Source organism: Styela clava, chromosome 9, assembly GCF_964204865.1.
Source record: "Styela clava chromosome 9, kaStyClav1.hap1.2, whole genome shotgun sequence".
Classification (NCBI taxonomy): Eukaryota; Metazoa; Chordata; class Ascidiacea; order Stolidobranchia; family Styelidae; genus Styela; species Styela clava.
The window spans coordinates 12,130,400-12,153,142 of record NC_135258.1 but is presented as its reverse complement, the minus strand read 5'-3'; the positions used below and the strand labels follow the sequence as shown (position 1 = coordinate 12,153,142).

Here is a 22,743-nt window from a genome sequence, read left to right as displayed (position 1 = left end):
GTTGAGACTTTTATTTTGTAATAATCATGTGATGGCATTGCAAATTTTTTTGAGAATCGGAAATAATATTATCGGTTAATTAAAATGCACATGTGATTCTGAATATATTCGTTTTATCACAATACCACTGAGAGACGAGGAAAATTGAACATAACCTATAATTGGATTTACAACATATAAAAGTTGCTGTAGGTGACAGCACGTTTGCACCCGCGTACATTTGCACTTGTATACTTTTGCACTCACGGACATTTGCACCAATACATTTTCACCAACAGATTTTAGCATCTGCATGGCTGTTTTAATCACAATTTACGTGCTGATTACAAGATAAAATTTTGAAAAATGCAAATTCTAAAAGTAAAAACATCGAGTAGATAGATATACTGATGATCATAGAAGTAAAAAGGTCTCCTGAGACGAGTTGCTTGATAGATTAGATCAGATCACTATTCGGAAATTATTCACAGATTCACTACAGATGAGCTATTTTCACATATTTTCCATGCTGTAATCTCTAGCTATTTTATACTTATGTTCGATTTTGATCAAAATAAAGATTGTGAGTCATAATCTTTTTATCACCATTACGGGAATACTTCCATGAAACGCCTATCTGTGTATTCCTTTACTGTAATCTTGTCGGTTTCATCATTAGATGTTTTGTGACCAAACCCATCTTCATACTCGAATTCCTCCATCAAAGCGTTATCATCAGCTTGGCCAAAATACACGATTGATCTTCGTGTATTCATCCTGTTACTTTGATCGCGAGGTGGCATTACACGATGACGCTGAATTAACAGAAAGCGACTTTTTAGATTCTTTAGAATATTGAAAAACATCATTTATCAATACTTCCTTACAATGAAGTGGCTTTATAGTTTAATATAATATGACATATACAAATAATTTAGTAATACGTAAATACCGTTGCACGTAGTCTTCCTCCACTCCATTTCTGCATCGTTTCGCCAGGATTTACGATTATTGTTCCTGGTATGGGTGTAACATCAGTAAATTCTCCTTTCTCATTCATTACCTAAAATGAACATTGATCATGTACAACGTTACTCAATTATCTGGATTAATATAGTTGATGTAACTTAAACTCAATAAATAGTGATATATATTTATCAAATCGATTTCGTCAAATTTTCTCCAGGCTGCGTGGTTTACGGACCCCACTTCGTTGTCACCAGCAATCTTGAATGTCGATTGCATTTTGGATACTGGCATTGTCTCGCAAGAGACTAATAACTGATTAACAGTAAATTTCTACGGTCCATTTAAACAATTTGCAAACAATATTACGAATCTACGCTCACTTGTAATCCTCCATTTTGATCCTGGAATAACAGAATCAATGTTGTATGGTCTGTATGGTCAGCTATACGGAATTGGTTTTCTTTTAGAGTATCATCGGTGGGAACTGGCGGATAACTCACAATTTTTATCATTGTCATATTTCCCTTTTTATTCATCAGCGAATGGCATTTACAAAAATATTCAGGATCCTGTAAAAAATATTTTGAAATCAAAAGTGGTTTAATTTATATAGTTAAACTGCCGTGCCCATACTGGCGGTATGATCACATTAAATTAGATCAATCTATTAAAATATTAGACTAGATGTTCCCAACCCTTATTGACGCATTCTTTCTTGCGATATGTGCAACTTATACTCTGGTTTTTGTACATTTTGAATAGTTTATAAATCATGCATATATATATACATATGCATTACAATAATACCAAATAGGTAGAAACTAATAATAATAATACTACACGCAAATATAAAGTAAGATTTCCTCTCCTAACCATTCATATTCATCTCAGAGGAGGTTGGGAAATATATTCAGACAATTCTGATGACTTACGCTAGTGGGAGGTCGGTTACTTATGAAAGTGGTATCTTTCAAATTTTTTATTTTTGTATTATAAAAAAAACAGGAAAGTTGGACTTTTACAGTGACAGTGCAGTTCTTTGTTTACAGTGACTACCATGTTTCCCCGAAAATAAAACCCCTTTTTTTTTGAATTTTCTTTCAAAAAACAACACTAGGGCTTATTTTCGGAGAATGCCTTATATTTTCATTTAATAAAAACAAAATTACAAAGTAGAGAATTACGAGATTTTTAAATATACAAAATATGAAAAGCAATATCCATTTAATTATAAATAACCCTATCTCAGGTCATTGAACCTTCTCCTCTCGCACAGGTTTCAGATTAATCATTTAAAACGTATAGGAGAGATTTCTTTTAACGACTCTGCAAAAAAAACATTCGTTTTATTGATTAGGTCTTATTTTCAGGGTAGCTCTCATTTTCGGGGAAACACAGCAAGTTTAGAAACGTATTATTATCTTAATACTGTATTTCTGCGAAGTCTAGCGTGATGAACGAACTTACTTTTAATCGCATTGCACTTCCGAGAGCTCTTAACAGTCTCATCTCGAGTATTTTACATATATCAGCTAATGCTAAAAGCTTTTCTTTAAACTTTGGAACATTGGGCCAGGGTGTACTTTCGTCTTCCATGGCGGAACCAGCGATACGAAATCCTTCGTAGTAATCGAACTCTCGTTTTGGGTTAGCCATGTTGAAAAATAGATGAAAATCGTTAATATCAAATATTCGAACTCCAGCTATTTTGTTCATCAAACAAAAATTTTGTTAACGATTAGTTAATGCACCACAACATGTATATTTTGAGAACTTCACCAAATGGCGAATTGCCAATGCTTACTTTCCGCTTCCGACTGGATCATATCCAAATTCTAATTTTTTAAGGTAAAATTTTCTTTTCTCTTCTAGAGGAAGTGAGTAAAATTCTTCTGCGACTTTGTTTACTCCATCAATCGATTCACTAGACATAAACACAAAGTTGGAAACACTGCTTTATCCATTTACAATCGCACGGTTTCATTTAATGTCTCGGCTTTTCTAGTTTTCACAATTCGGCAATGTCACATCTCAGATAATACGATAGATAAAAAAGCCTAATACGTTTTTTAAGATTCAGATAGAACGGGTGATAGACAGAGGACCTTATATATGGAGTGATTAAATAAAATATATATTCATCTTTACCTTGGTAATCCGTGATTTGACAAGTAGACGAATCCGGATGTCGTGAATGCGCGGTATAAGATCTTCCCCACATCATGTATGGTTTCATCACATATTTCTGCATCATCAACCTGAAGTCCACATTTTGATAGATCAACTATTGGAATTTCATCTGTCATAATTGTTTATGAACCTGACATTTATGGCCTACTCTCCAGAAATCAAATAAAGTTTGGTCTCACTACATAAAAACCACATGCATATGAAAGTAATAATATTGTATAAATACAAGTCGTGTCGCGAGAGAGGGAAATGAACCCTCATATAAAAATAAAACGTGAATAAAATAATATAAGATTAAAGAAGTAAATAAATTATTGGATAGCAAAACACCATATGCATGCTCGCGATACTACCAACCAACTGATACAGCTTTTGATTCTATTGACCTGATTAAATATGTGATCAGAAACGTTAGCCAGGAGAGAATCTGTTTTCGTCAGACAACAGTAATGTGACTGTGAAGCGAGGTAAACAGCTTTGCGGTTTGTTAATATATCTAACTCAGGGGTTCCCAAACCAGAGGTCGCGACCCCAAATTGGGTCGGAGTGGTAAATAGATAGGGTCGCAAACAGGTCATGGGGTCGGTGGGGTCGCTGAGGTATGGTAGAGGATGGATGTACAAATCATCTAGGATTTGACAAACCATGTTAAATTTAGCAGTTTGTAGCATGGCTTACTGTAAAACAGGTCCATAGGCATCGCTCTATGCTTATGCTATAAATAATGTAGGTGCTTATTGTGACATCACTTAAAAGTTGTTTTTGGAGTCGTCCTGAAAGAAGCCTTGGAACCCCTGATCTAACTATTTACCTGAGGCTGACTTCGTAGACTGCGTCAACGTAAGACAGAAAACTACCAGTTTGTGATTGATGGCACCCAAGCGCACCAATTTATCACATAATACACGTTGAGCCAAAATTACTGAAAAATTGATTAAGTGAGCTCCGCTATATCCTAACACGAGCATCACAGCACAGGGTCGAATGAGAATTTAAAATGAAATGAAACCATGTGAATGTGATGACTGATTAATGGAAGCCTCGACTGGCGATTTGTATTACTAATATCCATGTTCGTCTAACTAATATTTTTACTCTCTGTTTTGAACTAGATTTGGGTTATTATCAAAGATTAATTACGTTAATCGTCGAATGCCCGTATATAAAATTTGGATAATAAAGTTAATACACGGCATGTATATGTAATTAACCTCATTTTGTTAATATTTAGTCTATCCTTGTGTAGTAGATGTATGCAATCTTTCATTTTTGTTCTAGGATCTGGATGGTAAATAACGCAGATAAAGAAGTGATGTGGAGTTTCCTATAGTTGATTTTACAATATGTGGACTGACTGTTGACGATTCTGATTTATAGGAATTATCTCTGCTACAAGTTGGGACAGAGGAAATTTTCAACCTCTAGTTCTGCCTATTTGGAAGGATACGGTATATATCAAGGTAGGTGAGAAGTGCTGATGATGATAATTGTATATGGAGACGATAGCATTCGATTGTTATCAAAAATCCAAAGATTAGTTATATATATATATATATAATAGGAAAAAGTCATGATGTAAGCAAAATTACGCTTTGTTGTGTTTCCGTGTAACCCGTGACTTCAACATCCTATCTGATTCTCATCGTCATCGTCCTTCAATGGCTGTCATTGTAGAGAATCAACTCCATAGCAATAAGTTAAAGGACATCGAATCCAAATTTTTGATGCCTTATTAGAAAGGATGGGATGATATTCATATTGTAGTCTTTCAGCTTAGAATCTGCACGGCGAAAAATTGGTATTATGTCTTTGACTGCGTGACTCAACACAGTGACAATGCACACTTTCTACAGTGAACGTCTCTGAATAAGCCTCAGAAAATTGTCAAATTACCACCTTGTGAGTAGACTAATTAGCCCCGGTTTGGGAATTACTCCCACAATATGATGAAATAGTAATGTATTTGACCACATGTGATAACTTATGGTCGGGCGTGGTAATGAATATGTACTCTGAAGTCCCAGTTTAAATCTAGTTATGCCTGGTAATATTCACCAACCATGCATGAGTTTTTTCTGTCTTTATCGTGATGTTCACAGAGTGATAATTCCCACCGATTTAGAAAGCAGATCCAAAACCATAAGATCTTCGGCATACTTCCTGTCAGCAGATGAAAAAAAACCCACTTCCTGAGTTGGAATATCAATCCATGGGAAAATTTTCTTGCACGACAGAAACCAAATCGTTAAAGAATTTATTTTAATATTTTAAAATTTAATTTCTGAAAATATTAAAACGCCAATGAATATTGACTCACAAACGTTTCCATTGGTATTTTTGCCGGGTCTCGAGGGCGAGTTAATCATTTGCAACATTATTGCAATGTGTCACGTACGCGTATAGACTGTTCACTGCGCTAAACAATGTTATGTGAATGAGATCATTATGATTTTAGATAAACGAGGACACACTACTAAATATATACATATTTTACGTCCGGATTGTTGTCTACATAAATATTTTGGCGGCTCGCGAGGTTTGCAAAACAACTCATATAAAAGTCAACTTTCCAAACCAGGTTATGGAGTAACGCATGATTTTACTCACATGGACTAACTATGTGTCGATATTGGTTAACAGTAATATCGGCAATTTTTTCGGTATCGTTGTTTGTATTGGCTATATGTACACAGATATTTTCAATATATTTAGCTTCTTGGTGTGATCCATAATGTTGTGAAAAATAATTTAGAATAAAGATGTTGACATTATTTTTCGCGTGGAGGGATTATGTCCGCGGTATTTGCCTCTTTAATTCTGAGCCATGCTCGTCCCCATCCCCGCGAGTAGAAACGGAAACAGAATTCAGACCTGTTTTTAGCTATTTATCAGTCAAACTAGCTCAACTAATTTGGGTTTTGCCTCTGCCAAATTTTTATATTGATATTTTTAATATTACATGGTTGGACACGTGGTACAAGTGGGACATGTGGGGAAAGTGGGACACGACATTTTGGAGACACCCTTCCCCAAGTGTGCCGCCGCTCGATAACCAGTATTGGTTCTCGACGTCTTCTTTCACTCTGGAATGCGATTTTTTTTAAATTTCATTAAATTTGAGTATCTATAGTTCGTACTTTCAGCACGGTGAAGAAATAAATTATTGATTACTGATCAATGAATCAGTTTGGTTGGATGAGTAAATATTTATTTATTTTACCAGCATTAGTAGCCAAACCCTATGAGTTTCCCAATTGAACACCGGGATTACTAGCGTCAATGCATCCGATTCAATTAATACATCACACAAACATCAATTTCTTATTATATTCGTTGGTATTGGCGACAAATGTGGTATCGGTCCATCTCTAGAACTATCAGGTTCATTTTATGCAAAAGAGCATTCGAATTGTCATTTTATGATATTTCAATGAGACTTTTGGCACTATTTGTCACTGAGTAGCTCACCTATAATCACATTAAGTGCGAATTTTCTATAAAACTTTATTTTTTTTTATTTCTGGCGTATTCAATCTTCTTTATCATAAAAGTCATTTTATGCGAAAATATTAGGTAAAACTTGCTAAAGTTACAAAAATATTACTTGGATTAAATTAGTAAGGTTTTGTCTGAAATATTAAACGTCTAAAAGCACTATTAAACCATCTTTTACCATGCTATACTGGAGATAAATAACACATTTGTACATATGAACATTATGTTGAAGTTTATTGTTTTTGAAAACGTCAGTGTACATAACGATCGTTTCAATATTATGTTGTTGTTGTTGTTATTATTCTTCTCTTTCGTCATGATGAAATCGCTTTTCTCTTCGAATACTGGACCAATTGCTTTGAAAATTTCAGTAGTTGAAGATTGATTTTTTTGCCAAAAGGCTATTACTGTTATTTATTTCAAAAATTTCTGTGAACTTTAAGAGATTCGTTTTTTGAGTGCGAAGATGTGATCAGAATAAAAACAGCGATGGCGATTCCTTGTGGCGATTCCGCGAGGACAGCTGAAAAGCCAACGTAATTCTCGCTTCGCTAAGATTTGTTTGTGGGGAACGATGATCTGCGCGGTACCGGTAACTGATGTTATAGTATAGTGTGACTCGGATCACTTGTGTTACTACATTTATGAGTTAGACGTGTCCATATATTTGAGCATAGCTCTCTTGTCTTTTCATGTTGTGATAATAATATTGTTTTAGCTATGAATTGTTAGTCAAGTTAAATTTGGAATTTCATTATCCCCAAGTTTAGAAGCAATCGCGTGGGAGATGCGAACAATGTGCACGGACACGTGGATTTGATACATCTCGACAGTGTAGCCGCACAGCTATTCTCATGAAACTACCATGGCGGTGCAATGTAAATAAAATGTATTCAATGTATGTACGAAATAAATGAAAATTATTGGAATGGTTGTTTTTTTGAAGCAAATAATCATTGTTTGATACTCTGTTCATCAATATAACCAAGAATTGAAAGACGGCCTTGTTGTTGCTTTTCTAAATCCATAGGTAACTTCACGCACACATGACATGTTGCCTCAACTATTGAATGATGCTTTGGTCATAGCAATTTAATACTATATATCAGGGGTGGCCAACACGTTGATCGCTATCGACCGGTCGATCGTCACGTCTCGAGCAGTCGATCGCGTCTGATGTTGAATGAATTTTATTGAAATACTCCCCAAAATTGTCTCGAACCAGCTGTTTGTTTTGCAACAGGAAGAATACAGTACTTTACATGCGCAAAATTCAATACACACATACAGTATTTGAGTCTGAGCAAGCTCGATAAAGCATATTATCACGTAACAAATGCAAGTTTATCCGCTGTCAAGGTTTAAAAATGAAGTGCCGAATATCGTGGCGCGGCGGTGTGGCTCATCGTGCTAAGCGTTAGGAATCCGCTCGCCACCGCACCTCTGATTACTCTGCGTGGGTTTGCAGGTTCGAATCCCATGCAGGGATGGTTATGTGCGAGAGGATTCCTCGTCGGTCGGTTTCCTTCACCATCAAGTCCATGCTTCCGAAAACAAAAAACTAACTAATCCCACACCCGACATGGAATGGTAACCGGACGAGAGGCCGTTGTTCGCCATATGGTTAAGCCGTTATATCGGCTTTCCTCTCCCCCGGAATAAATGTGCAAATCCTATTCTATCCTATCGCGTGTCTAGAGACCAGGTGTTCTCAACCTTTTTTCTGTCAAGTACCCCCTGAGTCACGAAACAATCAGCGCGAACCCCCGGTAATCAGACACGAAACAAAGTTGTGATATACTGACTAACAATTTGTTGTAACACCAATTTATTGACCAGATGTAACTAAATTAAAACGTCTAGTTCAGGCATGTCCAACCCTTTTTAGTGTCGCGGGTCACTTTCATGTGAGGAAATTTATTGCGGGCCGCAAACGTTTTTACCAAACTTAAAATACCATCGAACGCCTGGATTGCATAACACTTTTGCGGATTTCTGAACACAACATGCACACAAGGACCATAAACCATGAAGTTCAACTTTTACGCAAAATTTTTAAGCAATAATATACATTGGCAAAAAAAATGAAAAACGTCAGCAATATTTTCCCAAATAGTGCGAAACTTGTTTTTGTATGTCATTGCGCAACTGTTTAATATCAACAGGTAGTTTTGATACCGCACAACGTATCTGGTTGTATTGTTGTCATTCATCAGCTTACTCTTGTTCTTCGACTTCATAATTTTCAATTTAGAAAAGATTTGCACAAATATGTTGTTCCTATGCCGCCGCAATACGCATCACATGTCAATGATGCGTCTCAGGATGGGAAACTTATCTCCATCGATATACTGACTGTAGAATTCAAGTTTTCTATTTCTTTGAATCAAGCATTTCAGTTCTGTTTTTGACTGGATAAATACAAGTTGCATGTATTCTGGGCCTGGGGCATCTTCTACTCGAATGTAAAATAAACACATAAAAATTTGCAATAAGCATAATCACTTCTCCAATGCTCGCAGCACGCTGTCTTAGATTTCACAGTTTGTACGCAAAGCCTTGAATTTCACATTGATGCGTCACAATCACAACAACGTAAGATCTGGGAAAATCTATGTTTCGATTGGCGTCTAGTTTCAATCGGCACGCATTTTCTCATGGTAGTAATAAAAGATAAAAAACAGCAACATACAAAAACTCGACTGTCATCCAAGTACCCCTAGAAATCTTCTCGTGAACCCCTGGGGGTTCGCAAACCCCAGGTTGAGAACCCCTGCTCTAGACTGACAAACGATCCCACAATAACTTCCGCAGTATGCGAAAGTTATTGTCTCACTCCAAGAGTAGTGTGATACATTTTATTCGTAATGGTAGCAGTGGCATCAAAATGCACAATTTGTTCTAATTCTAAGCAAGCGAAGAATCGCGTTTGGATGAAATTGTAAACTAAATACTGAAGTTTGAGCCGTCATGTAACATTCATGGTTTGAGAATATTTATTCTTCGCTGTTTGGATAATACTTGACAAGGTTTCTTGAAGAATTTTCAACACTTACGACTAAAAATCAGGCGTCCTTTATCTTAATTGTATGATTTAAATAAATCTTAAATAAATAATGAAACATTTACTCCGGGCACAATTAAATATTCAAATCAACAACTTTAATGGAACTTAAAAAATACAAATATTTTGTCGATTTTTCAAATATTTGTATGCGTGTGTGCAGTTATCCGCACATTCAGTGCCCATTCGTTTTTGTGTAGGACCTTATTACCGATAAGTCGATCGCGATCTATTTTGAAGATTTTAGTCGATCGTGGTCGAAAGCAGGTTGGCCAGCCCTGCTATATATAGTCAGGCAGATAAGGGGACCTTTTTGGCCCAAGTTTAATTTCAGACATAAAGTTTTTTTATTTGCGATTATTCATCTTGGGGTCATTGCCAATCATTTCTACATGGGTGTGGAGTTTGCAGCCTTGAGCAATTTTTTTACGGCTCGATATTTGTATTAGTGTTTTTCGTCAAACCTGTGCATCATAATGACGCACAACCGGAACCATAACCTGTTACAATACTTTGTTCAGGTTGTGCGCAATCTTGGTGCACAAACTACGGAAGCACCAAATTTACTAGGAAATACAATCAATAACTTTTATATATTTGTTGAACCCAGCTTTGGGTCGCGACCCATATAGAGAGAAATACTGTTGAAACGTACGCGTAAAATAAAGAGTACTATTTCAAAATACCCTCTATTGTTGCAATTAACAAGCCTGCTAATGCAGTCGCCAGTGGTTCAAGTGGATATACACCCGGTGGAGAACAGTCAATTATTTGCTAGCGGGAATTGTTATGCAGCGGGATGATCACGACGACGCAGTGAAAGATAATGATATCACGAGAACAAGAATGAGAAAATTGCTACATTTTATAGTATTTCCCTGGGAAAGAATGTAGTTCATTCTTATGTTCCATGCCAATGCTTTTCAAACTACCGAAGACTCTCAACACTTTTGCTTCTTCTCTTCTCTAAAAATACATTGTTTTTATATATTCGCATTTCCATCTGTTTGTTCGTGCTCCCAGATAACCGATCAGCGGCCTCCAAGGAGGACGGGGTCCCCTTTTAAGAAACCCTGTCATAAACTAAAAGAGGCGACCGTGCTTCTCTTGCCTGTTGTCATGCTGTCCCTGGAATTCAGCTACAACAAAAAATTCACGAAAACGGATTTTTAAATTTCATGATTTCATTAATATTCTCAACAATGAATGATATACGGGTGGTAAAATGCCAAGTTATTCCAACAACATGATCATGTTTTGCAATTTACAACAAATATTATGTATGTAACTTTGTTTGACAGAGCCCTAAGAGCTCTAACTACAAATATCAAAAATGTGAGGCCAAAACAGTCACACTACAACATTGTCAAATGTGCTGTATTTACGATAGATAACAGGTTTACCAAAAAGAATTACATGAAAAATGGTAAAATAAAGATCAATTCAGCAATATCTACTTGGTGATATGCATCTGTTGATGATTTTATGTGTTTGTTTCGGAAGTTTAATAACAGAATTAATTGTGGTTGTTGGGGATGTTTTAAAAAAGGTTGCATGGAAAAAAGTTTTCACAAAATGTCAAGGTTTGATAGTAGTAAGGAGGTAGAAAAATTACTCCCATGGTTTTTTTCCATTCGATAACCACGCCACAGAACTTCGCCGATAAGTATACGCAGCAATTGCGAGAGGCAAAAATGCCAAGATGGGATTTCATCGCATTGCAAACCAATATTAGCAATTCTTATATATATTCGCGCATTCCCATCTGAACAGCGTGGAAAAGATCATACCTATCTACACACTTTAAGAACTATGTCAGATGAGCGTCATATTATCGAATATCAGTAAAGGAATAGTGCAATGGGAAAAGACATATAGGGCGGAACTTCCAGTAGTATGCAATCAAATAATCTTATTGTAGAAAATATATTTAAAAACATTTCGTCACGCCAACTGCAGTCCGAGACTTTTTGTGTCTGGCTGAGCTTAGATACCAATTGGCACTCATGTAAACTGGTAAGACTGTATGAGAGGCACGCGATGGAGCAGATACTAGGAGTATCCATCCCCCAGCTGTCATTTGAGTGGGTACTGCTGTTTTTATTGCAGATGTTACTGATCTTTTCGTATTAAAGATTTCCTGGCATCACCGATTTTTAAGGATGTTGAAAACCAACACGCAATTTTACAAAACTTACTTTCAACACGCGGTTTGAATGAATGAAAAAGCTGAAAATAGTATTCTTTAGAACAGCATACAATTCTATGGAATGAAATCATACACAAAAGCTCGTCAGACCTATAGCTCAATAATCAAGTGGAATTTGATGCATGTGCGCAAAAATGTGCGCGTTACTACAAACAACCGAAGCACGCAGGAAAATGTGTGTGATGTACTAGCATTCTAAATGTTTTTAATAAACTATGTTAGCATAACAGGTGCACATCTCGGTTTCGCATACGCATACCTTCTATCTCCACAAGGATATATAAATTTTGCCAAAGTCATTGCAGCACTGAAAGGTTCCGGTTCTTCCAAAAGAAAACATGTTACACATCGTTAGATACCAGTGGATGGTTTTACATGGCCTTGTTCGGAGTGAAAGACGAGGTCAAATATTCCAATCCAATTCAACTAATAAAATATTTCCAAGTCCCTAAGCTTAAACTAGGAAAACGAAATGCGCGCGCCAACGCAAATGTAGTTTGAATAGCGCAAAAGAAAGTGGCTAGTTGCTGTCGATGGATCTTGGCTTGTATTAGTGAAATAAACTACCATTTATTCTACTAAAATTGAATTTCTGACATTGTAAGGATATTCAATGTTACTATGTATGTAAAACTAAACCATGTAGTTATGAAATAATTGTTTTTAACAAAAAGGCGCTCCTGAAGTATTCGTACCAAGATGACGCACAACCTGAACATTGTATGTTTACCATACTCCACAGTCCACACTCACCTAGGTTATGATGACATCATTATATATGTCATCTACATTATATCTAAACAATAAAAAAAACTTTATGTCCCAAAACAATATTCCCGATTCTGCCAGACTAATATGCTTATTTTGAAAAAAAAGTATTTTATTTTGAACAAAAGAACACAACCACACACTTACAAAATGTAAAAATGGTACAACTCCCGCGATGTTGTGCTATATATTAAAAAGGCAACCCTCTAATATCAAACAAAACAATCATGAATGAATATTACATCATTTGGCTGTGTAATTACATCATTTGTAAAGTTATTCACAAATACTAAATTGATTGTATATGAATATACCATCTGCCGTATATGGGATTTGCTGTATATGTATATTTTTGGCTGTATATATCAACTCCACTCATTTAATTTTGAAACCTTTGTCTCTTATAGTTTAGTAAAATTAATATATATCCTTGCTACCCATGAAAAATTCGTCACTTTTATGTCAAAAATAATTCGTTTGGGACTAAATATTGTTTTAGCCCTCCTTAGATTATACTTCATCTATATGTAATTTCGCCTAAATTTTACTTATATAACTAATGAAAGGCTGTGTTAGCAAATAAAACAGCGTGGAATAAACAGGGGAGTTTCATTTATATTTTCAGGGTCTCTTATTTTCTTTGTATATACATGACTATCCTGTATCCTTTTTTGCTCGTGATAGAGGTGGGCTAACATTTTAATTGTTTAAAATGTTAATTTAAATTTGATATTTAAGTCTTTCGGACCCTACTTTCATATGACTATTGCAATCATTTTTATTTAGTTGAAGTAGTTTGTTTCGAATAAATTTAGTATGGTTGGTTTAGTTGTTATATGTGTCTACACATTGAAATGTCATAAAAACTACAAAAAAATGACTTCAGACTTTAGAACGAACTTCTAAATACATGCGACGACACGCAGCATTGATATGTTGACGCACAAAATTGCTGAGCGAAAGAAGTTTCATCTCTGCAGTTTCCAACTTAGAAAAATATACGCGTGAGTTCGTGATTTGGAAACGACCATTAGTCGAACAAAGTATCCAAACGTTGGTTTCGGATCGGTATCGGCGACAAAAGTGGTGTCGATACAACTCTAAAACTAACAGGTTTATTTTATCCAAAAGAGTATTCGAGTTGTCATTTTATGATATATATTCAATGAGACATTCGGCATTGTTTGTCCCTGAGTAGCTTATCCATACTCACATTATGTGCTAATAAAATATAAAACTCCATTTTTTTTTATATTTCTGAATTTTCAGCGTTTTTCGTCATAAATGCCATTTTATGCGAAAATATTAGAAAAAAACGTTCCGAAGTTACAAAAATTCTACTTGTAAAATTCTAAATTAGTAAGGCTTAGTCTAAAATATTTTTCTCCGCATAGACATGGCGATACTGTATCCTTCGCCGCTCGTAATTGAAGTTGGCTACGAAGTTTTTATTGTTTAAAACAGGGGTCGGCAAACTTTTGTCGTTCGCGGGCCAAAATTAAAGGTTGCAAGTCATTGGCGGGCCGCACATATTTTTAGAAAGTTAAAAACCGAGAAAATGGCCAATGAATCACATTTTTTCACACAGATCTCAGTTAAATTTCAAGCAGCGCGCCAAGACTAATCATTTGAATATTTTCTGCGCCATTAAACCATTTGTACTCAGCATCGACTTTTTACGTTCTGTTGCCATTTGTCTAATTATAATCAATTTATAGGCTCATTGAACGAGTGATTGTGAATCATATACTTGTTAGGTTATAATATAATTAGGTGTCCCAAAACAAATTCTGTTTTGTAAAGAATATATTCGTCAATACAGTTGTTTTGTTAATATAATAAGTGAAGCGTCGCGGGCCGTATCTGGCCCGCGGGCCGTAGTTTGCCGACCCCTGGTTTAAAATGTTCAATATGAATTGAACTTTTATATGACTATTGTAATTATTATCATTTTTATTTAGTTATTTAGTTTAGTTTTTCGGATAAATTCAGTTGATTTCTTTCATTTCTATATGCGACTATATATAATAATTAATAATGTCATAAAAACGACGAAAAAATGGCTTTAGAACGAGTTTTGTGTAGAAGTTATAAATGCATGCGACGACACGCAACATTGATATTATTATTCCCGGTGCGTATCTGAACACCGAAGCAGATTAGAAGTTATATGGAATAGCATTTAAACCCTCTTGGCAAACTCACCCCATGCCATTTTACATGCGTATTTTTAAAAAAAAAAATTTTTGTTAACCATTTAGCCCTAAAGCTTCACTCATGGCTTTTTAAAAGCGTGTGCTAGAGTTCTATTCAGCAATATATCTTTAAAACACACTCCTCCGAAAAAAAAATTATGCGAAAAAATTTCTAAAAAAAAAATTGGACCTTGAGATATTCTGTGTACAGTAGAGGGTTAATAATTAATTCCTAATTAATTAATTTTTATTTTAACGTTTTCGTCAAGTTTTACTATTATAGCATAAATGGTTACTCTGAAATTCGCAACTGTATTTACAGAATTATCATGTTCAACGCTTCAATTGACGATTTTGATGACGTCACAGCTCTAATTATTACTGCACAGACCACCCCCAATGCAAAAATTTTTACTTTTTTCGACGGAAATGCGCGTAGAACGACAATCCAATACGCACAGTTACGCGTGAAAATTACCATTAATTTTACGTTTTTTTCACATACAAAAAATCCCCATACCTCTGCCAACTATGGTGCAGTCGAAATCATATTTATCAAAACAACACAGCGCCAGGGATGGTATGTATGACTGAAAATACATGCTAAACCAATAATAAGTCATTATAAAGGAGTTAATGTTATTGATTTCTTGTCTGAGTCGGTCGACATTTTTCAGACATCTGACAGGCGATTTTGAAATCCACGCTATTTACACGATTCGCACTTTGCGTCACGGCTGGAAGGTTTTAATGCTTCTCTCATATCAGGGCATTACATCAATAAATAGCTGAGAGCGATATTAACAGTAGGTTACCCATCTCTAACGTAAATATAAATTTTATCTCATATGAGCTAACCAGCTGGAAGATGGTTTTAATAACATCAACTGGATTTTCCCAGTTTCCGTCAAACTAATAGCTAATAGGAATAAATGTAATGAAATGTAAAATTGAGGAAGTAGTTTCTCATTTATTATTCGAACAAGTGAAAATATACATAATCTATTTCCAAAGTTTGGATATAATAATTTAAGAGGAATATATTTTTTTGAATATTATATATGAATTAATTCAATCAGTAGTACTGCAATTTTATATTTGCAGTTATCATCAGTTTTCAGGTAACCAAAGTGCTGTTAGTACGCCGACATTTAGATCACGTCCTATCGTGATCTAAATACAAGTTTTCCGGTTATACGCAAACTAAGCAAACGTTTTTTAATCTAAAAGTAAATTGATGGATGGTTCCGTTCCTATCATTATATATATAGACGAATCTCAAAGGCGCTGAGTTTGTACGTGTTCAATCAATGTTGTCTTGGTCACGATATAGTTCAACTTCTCATTTATTTCCTTCAATAAGTTTCACGTAATATACAATCACAGAATGTTCGTGAATCACAATCGATCGATTCAATCAATCAACATATATAAATCACTCAGATTTGTCTATACCTTAATCGATGTATGTGTCAGACTGCCCTTTTCCTTTATATTCTAAATAACATAACCGGATGGACAACGAAAAAAGGATGGGTGTAAATACTCCGTCTGCGATATGCTCGGATTAAGTTGATAGAAATTTACAATGTCGACCATTGCTCCTGTAATCGATTTTTCAAAGTGTAGTCTGAATAAAAATGAGGATGAAATCAACGATGAAATGCGTATGGTAACAGGCAAAAATCTTTATGAAGGATTCACATCAAGTGGTTTTGTATACTTGAAAAACCATGGAATTACGCAGTGAGCATTTGTGTTATTATTTCATTAATAGCTTTTGTTTTGAAGTGAATCAGAATAAACGAATTTTCAGAAATAGCCGACTATTTGTGTTTCCACACACAAAAAAAATAAATAAAAATTTAAGTACAAAACTTGGAACGGGCAAAAAGCAATAATTTGAAAATATCACCTTACTGAATACAAAACGGATGAAAGAGACCTCTTTTTATGGCGCTCAGCGTTTCTTTTATAATTTACCATGTGTCGTCAATTGAAGTGTTTTATGTACAACTATATCCATATCAGATTGAATTTGGTTAGGTTAAGCCAAATCCAACATCGATGTGAAGCAGGATATAATCACGCGATAAGTCAAGACAAACAAAAAATCGAACATACCCATACCTTTTCATCTTTACCCAAAACAAATTGCGTTTAGCTTTTATATTAAAGACACATAATGTGGTTTCTATCAGAGGCATATATCCTTAATTTTCTTTTCTACGATAGAGAAAGAATTGATGGCGTGTATAAAGCAGCAGCAAACTTCTTTGCGTTGCCACTTGAAGAAAAAAAGAAATCTTACGTTGGCAAGAATTCTTTCGGCTACGATCCAGTTGGAGCTTTAAAGTGAGTAATTAACGATAAATGACAATCCGTCAAAACTAATGAAGATAAAAAAGAATACAGACAAAATGTTGAATGTAACCCTAGGAGATTATCCTCTTTCAGTAATCATGAGTTAATAAATGGAAATTATATTTATCTTTGTGGTGAAATGTTTGTTTGGGAACCAAGCTGAATACACAGATACTTCATTACCATTTTGCTTCTCCAAAAGTGAAATTCTATTTGATATCCTTTCTATTCTAACGAGTAACGATGATTTTTTTCAAGGGTAAATTCGAAAAAGGACTTTGATTTTGTTGAAGGATTTCGTGTCACGGGCGATGCGTTTGATGACGAGGAAACAAAATGGCCGAATTTAACATTGAAGAAGAAGTACGAAGAATTAGCTGAGTCATGCAAGTTCCTTGTGTTGAGAATACTAAGAAGTCTTGGCCTAGCTATGCGAGTTAAGGTTAGTAGATTCTATGTTCATATGAACAGACATGTGCGGTTGAAATAAAATTAAATTTCAAAAATAATCGTAATAATCCAATATTTTAATGCAAAGACAAATCAAAGCTTTTTTGATACTTTTGTTGCTTCAGTAAAATTTTGTGTAAGTTTAAAAAAATCCAGAAAAACGATCCATAGGTCTACTTCGTGTCTAATTACTGTGGTACCTTCACTCCGTGTTGTCACAGGCCGTAGTGTGAAAGTTGATAAAAGTTAAGCGTTATTAGGCCTGATTTAGCTGCCCATTGAAGCTGACCCACGCGGTAGCACAGACTATTTAGCAGCTGCAATTATTTTCGCAGGAGCTAATATGTCACGACTTACAAACACACTACATAAAATTTCATCTCCAATAACACAAATATTAAAAAGTATTGAAATCGGAAACTATTTTTGATTGGAGTTCTGTATAGTTGTTGCAGATATTAACGGGTTGTTTTTTGTTGAACATATTCTACTATTGCTCATAAGCGAGAACAAAACTTCAAATATTAAATTACTTAGAACTTGTTAGAAGGTACTCCAGCAAATTGGAGTCAGACCGTTGACTGACCATTCAGCTATTTTAACGTTACTTACTTAGGCCACACGATGCATTCAATGACGACACTGCAACTAGTTATTTTTTACCCAATCAATATGATAATCGCGTTTAAATTTTGTCTAGCAAATTATTTGTGTAAACTAAGCTCATTATTATACCTCAACATTACTTTATTATCACTTTAATTAGTATAGAATATGTAGGCTATAGACAGTTTCCGTACCAGTACCCGTTAGGATGAGGTATGGTACAAAAACACCTATTACGTCATTACGCCGCACCGGCGTCCTACCGGTATTTCAGATTTGTGTTCAACAGTAACGCAATGGACCTTTCCCCGAGCATCGACTTCCTTGTTTACTTCGTGACATTGGCCAATCAGCAAATTGCAAAAAGTGACGTAACAATGTCCCCTTTTCGCATCCGCTCAGACACTTTTCTCACTCAGACAGATTTTCAAGCGTGATCGTAAACATTACCTCGTTTTCGCATTTTTGAAAACTATTCGTTAGTTTTCAGTTGTGTTTTGGAAACTTAAATGTAAATCAGATAATTCAATGGTCACCCTGTCTTCCTAGGAGTTTTAATTTAATTGCAGTAATAAAAATTAGTGTAGAAATAGCTGTGATAGACTAGGCTAAAATTCTTTAACGGTACTTTTTAAAAAACAGATTGTTGTATGCTATGAATCATAATCATGGTTTGAAACACATAACCCATTTCACAGGCGCCAACTCGCAAAAGCACTCTTGAAATAGCCCCGAAAATTTTGCAATGGTGAAGTATAGGAAGAGTTTTCCGGGGGTCAAAGGTCGGGGAAAGGTCCATAGATTTGGAAACGCGGAAGTGTTTTGAATTGAATTTCGTAGCTAAATTACATTGGTCGAAAAGAAAAATTTACTTACCTAGAATGAACAAGAAAACAACTTCCATACCAGCAATAACGGAAAAGGAAAATTTGAACTGCGCGAAATAGTTTCTTTTGTGGTATGCTGAGCTGTCAGTTGCTAACAAAACGCAACGGAACACATTTCCTACTTTAATTTTATTCAAAACCACGATTATATCCACCGGATGAGGAGCCAGCTTTCTTTTATACTTACGGTAGTGATTCTAATGCGACGTTTGTCAGATAGTCTTTTCCAGTAATGTGCTATAATGACATTCAGGTAGTGCAAAAGATATGTAGTATATCACGAGTTTTTCTATATATGTTTGATTTTTAGAAGTTATTATTCTTTTGATTTGAACAGGACTTAGATAGTTTCTGCAATTGTCACTCTTTGATGAATAAAAAAGGAAATTTAACACAGTTGGGAGTAACCAGCTATCCACCTGTATATGAAGACATCGTGAGGGCAAATCGTTTCAGATTAGCACCTCATGTGGACTGGGGCACTATGATTCTTCTCTTCCAAGATAATATTGGTGGACTTCAGGTAGGCTATTATTGAAATCGCAAATGAAAATATTAAAAAACAATTATCGCAATATTGAAGTTACCGTATGTGTGTGTTGAGGCTACATCACAAAACAGTTTGTACTTTACCATTGTTTAAATATCAATCTACAGCAAGCCAATTCCTCGTATATTTAATTTATTTAAGATGAAACAATCAAACGGAGAATTTGCTGACGTCACTCCTATTCCAGGAACTATCATTCTTAACGTAGGGGAAACTCTTCAAAAGTTCACTGGAGGAAGACTAACTGCAAGAGTAAGTTATGAATTGAATTTGAAGATTATTCACCAAGCGAAATATTTATCTTTAAGCTCATCGAGTTCCCTATTTTCACCCGTACTTTAATGTATGGGGATAGGCTATATGATTAGTGTTTGTCCTAAAACATTTTCTGGTTTAAAACCCAACAATAACCGTGATTATTGTTTTAGGTTCACCGTGTGGTGCCGCCCACTGATCCGAACAAGCAACGCCTGACAAGACAAACAACTGTTTATTTTGGCCACTCAAACAAAGACTTCCCGTTTAAATCATTTGAGTTTGACGACGATTTGAATAATAAAGATTTCCTGACAGAATACGAAGGCATGACTACTGGAGAATTCATGAACATGCGTCTGACGAAAGCTCTTCATTATTAATCAACTTTGATCGTGTGTTTTTGTACAAAAGCTGACAATTTTGTTTTACATTACTATTGATAATTTGCGTTTTAACTGGAAACGAGCGTTGTAGAAAAGAGTATTCCTATGAGATAACAGTTACACGTTAGTGTGTGTCTTTGTGTCTTCGGCGATGGGTTGTTGGAATGAATTGCACTTGCCGGACGGATATAACGGAATTCTTTATTTTGGTAGCATTGGAATGATATTTTAGGCAGAGGATTTTTAGTTTTATTAAACATACGTAAGACGCTATAAGAAGAATTTTGAAAAATATTAAAAACAAATCAACGATACACACGGACTGCCCCGCTCCTTGTCCATTGATATGTGGACATATGGACTGACTAGGAACAGATGCGACTTGACTTTAGAATCAGAATTTCTGTGACGCGGCGTCACTTGGGACCTAGACTCGTATAACCAGTGACTTTAATTAGAGACATGAATTCAACAGTATAGAATAGATACTTGAATTATCTACATGGATCAAAATTATCTCGATTAAATTATTCTATCAACAATGAATTCGTTTTCGAGATTCTGTCCTCACGAGCATGTACAAAGAATGTAGTATTATAACATGTAAAAATACATAATGAAGCAAATAAACTCCAGAATGGATGGATGAAAATAAACAATACAAGATAGCGAGCGTAAAATATACATATAAACAACAGATCGTATCAAGTAAAAATTGATCATGGATGCTTTAAAAACAAAGTAAATTTGTACTATAGGTAAGTAGAAGTGGAGGTGCATTGTTTATTAGTATGAATTATACATGCTTAAAATCGAGTTGATTCTGAAATATGAACTTATTCGATATTGTATTAATGCTGGCCTACTTTACAAAATCATTCCAAAACGCAAGGAACTTTTATATTAAATTAGGGATTAGTGCTAATTATTGCACTAAAAATTCTGTCAAATTATAAGTCAAATAAAACCATTCTCGAGAAGATCCCGGTGGAAACAGATATTGTTTTATAAATTGATATGGAGTGAAGCGGACATTACCTATATAGGTTAACTGCGTGCCTTGTCAAAAATATTTTGAAGCAAAATAAAAGCATATTATTAAGTGGACTGAATGTAGGCGATATAAAATATGTCCTCAGTAAAGGCACGCTATTGCTAAATATTAAAATGGGATAATTACTTGTATACTACGCGTACAAGAATAAGTAATGGAACGAGCAAAAACTATATGAAAGAGGCCAAAATACGAACTAATCAAAGCGCGGTATAGTTATCGTTCTCGTATTCTTCATTTCAATCTGGTCATGGAGGAAAGTCATCAGCGTGCTTCACATTACGTTGTGAGAAAAAAGAACCGTTTGTTTATTATTCGTAATCTTCTATACCCAAGCTGACGTGGCCCTGAAAAAACATTGCAACGATTTTATAGAAACCTAAAAATATGCTGCACTATAGTGGTTCTCAACCGGAGGTCCGGTCCGGTTTGCTGATCTCTTAAAATTCCGCGAGACGGTTCTATAGAACCGGTGCGAACCGGCTGAATCCCACGACTGGGTTCACCCCAGTATCAGAGGATGGCAAGGAAAAACCGCAATGCGTTTTATGTTATGCTGTCCTCAGCAATGAAGCCATCAAAGCTTAAGCGTCACTTGCAGCAGACACACCCAGAGCATACCGAAAAAGATTTGTCATTCTTCCAAAGACATAAATTATCTTTTGAACGGCAAAAACTGGATGCTAGTGGTTTTAGGCATTACCTAAGCTCAGGTTTAACGGGGTCTGCGAAGTAAAACTTTCCGGGAAAGTGGGCCGCGATATAAAAAAGGTTGAAAACCACTGCTGTACATAATATATATAACTATCTTTGATATGTGAGTGCGTAGATTTTGTAGATTACTAAAACTAAATTACTAAGTACTAAAAACTGATAGCATGTCATAATCAAGTCGTTTTTGGAGCTAACAACTCCCGTACTGTAACTTGGTTTTTTCGACGTAGATGATTCGTTATTCCTCATAATATTGAGCCGCAAATTTAAGTAAGTTTTGGTACCTATACACTTCTATTGACGTGAGAACTATTCAGCAAATAATATAAAAATGGATGAATCAAAGATCCATGCGAAAATTTCAGTTTCAAATGCGTGTTGGATATTATTGGACACGAAGTGAACCTATAGATCGGTTTGTTAAGTTTTTGTTACTGTTAGTATTCATAATATTTTTTTTCTCCTCGTTATTGTTATTGCTTTTATGCAAAAATCCTTTTTTTTCATTAACTGCTAGACCAATTGCTTTTAAATCTCCAATGGTTAAGGATTGTTGTTGTCGCCGAAAGGTAATACTTTTATTCGATTTAAAATTTCTGTGTGCTCTG

General features: G+C 35.2%; 2 protein-coding genes across 2 annotated transcripts; one reads left to right on the top strand and one right to left on the bottom strand.

Annotated features, from left to right (window-relative positions):
- LOC120339604 (uncharacterized) lies at positions 1 to 4,596 on the bottom strand. Its single transcript, XM_078115780.1, has 6 exons — positions 3,097 to 4,596; positions 2,753 to 2,872; positions 2,416 to 2,602; positions 1,329 to 1,517; positions 932 to 1,042; positions 1 to 794 (listed from the first exon to the last, which is right to left on the bottom strand). The coding sequence occupies exons 1-6, from the start codon at positions 3,252 to 3,254 to the stop codon at positions 588 to 590; spliced, it is 972 nt and encodes a 323-aa protein (XP_077971906.1). The 5' UTR covers positions 3,255 to 4,596; the 3' UTR covers positions 1 to 587.
- An 11,786-nt stretch (positions 4,597 to 16,382) lies between these two features.
- On the top strand, positions 16,383 to 20,559 carry LOC120338978 (uncharacterized). The gene is made up of 6 exons (XM_039407002.2): positions 16,383 to 16,615; positions 17,105 to 17,224; positions 17,492 to 17,675; positions 19,514 to 19,699; positions 19,868 to 19,978; positions 20,155 to 20,559. Exons 1-6 carry the CDS (start codon positions 16,458 to 16,460, stop codon positions 20,362 to 20,364), a joined length of 969 nt encoding a protein of 322 aa, XP_039262936.2. The 5' UTR covers positions 16,383 to 16,457; the 3' UTR covers positions 20,365 to 20,559.
- Positions 20,560 to 22,743: the final 2,184 nt, after the last annotated feature.

What these genes read in the sequence shown, in the direction of transcription:
- LOC120339604 (XM_078115780.1), bottom strand. Translation starts at nt 3,254, where the DNA reads ATGACAGATGAAATTCCAATAGTTGATCTATCAAAATGTGGACTTCAG. An exon ending in GATCCAGTCGGAAGCGGAAA is followed by an intron (nt 2,603 to 2,752) that starts GTAAGCATTGGC and finishes ATTTTTCAACAT; the next exon opens with GGCTAACCCAAAACGAGAGT. An exon ending in GAGGAAGACTACGTGCAACG is followed by an intron (nt 795 to 931) that starts GTATTTACGTAT and finishes CTGTTAATTCAG; the next exon opens with CGTCATCGTGTAATGCCACC.
- LOC120338978 (XM_039407002.2), top strand. Translation starts at nt 16,458, where the DNA reads ATGTCGACCATTGCTCCTGTAATCGATTTTTCAAAGTGTAGTCTGAAT. An exon ending in ATAATATTGGTGGACTTCAG is followed by an intron (nt 19,700 to 19,867) that starts GTAGGCTATTAT and finishes AATTTATTTAAG; the next exon opens with ATGAAACAATCAAACGGAGA. An exon ending in GAGGAAGACTAACTGCAAGA is followed by an intron (nt 19,979 to 20,154) that starts GTAAGTTATGAA and finishes TTATTGTTTTAG; the next exon opens with GTTCACCGTGTGGTGCCGCC.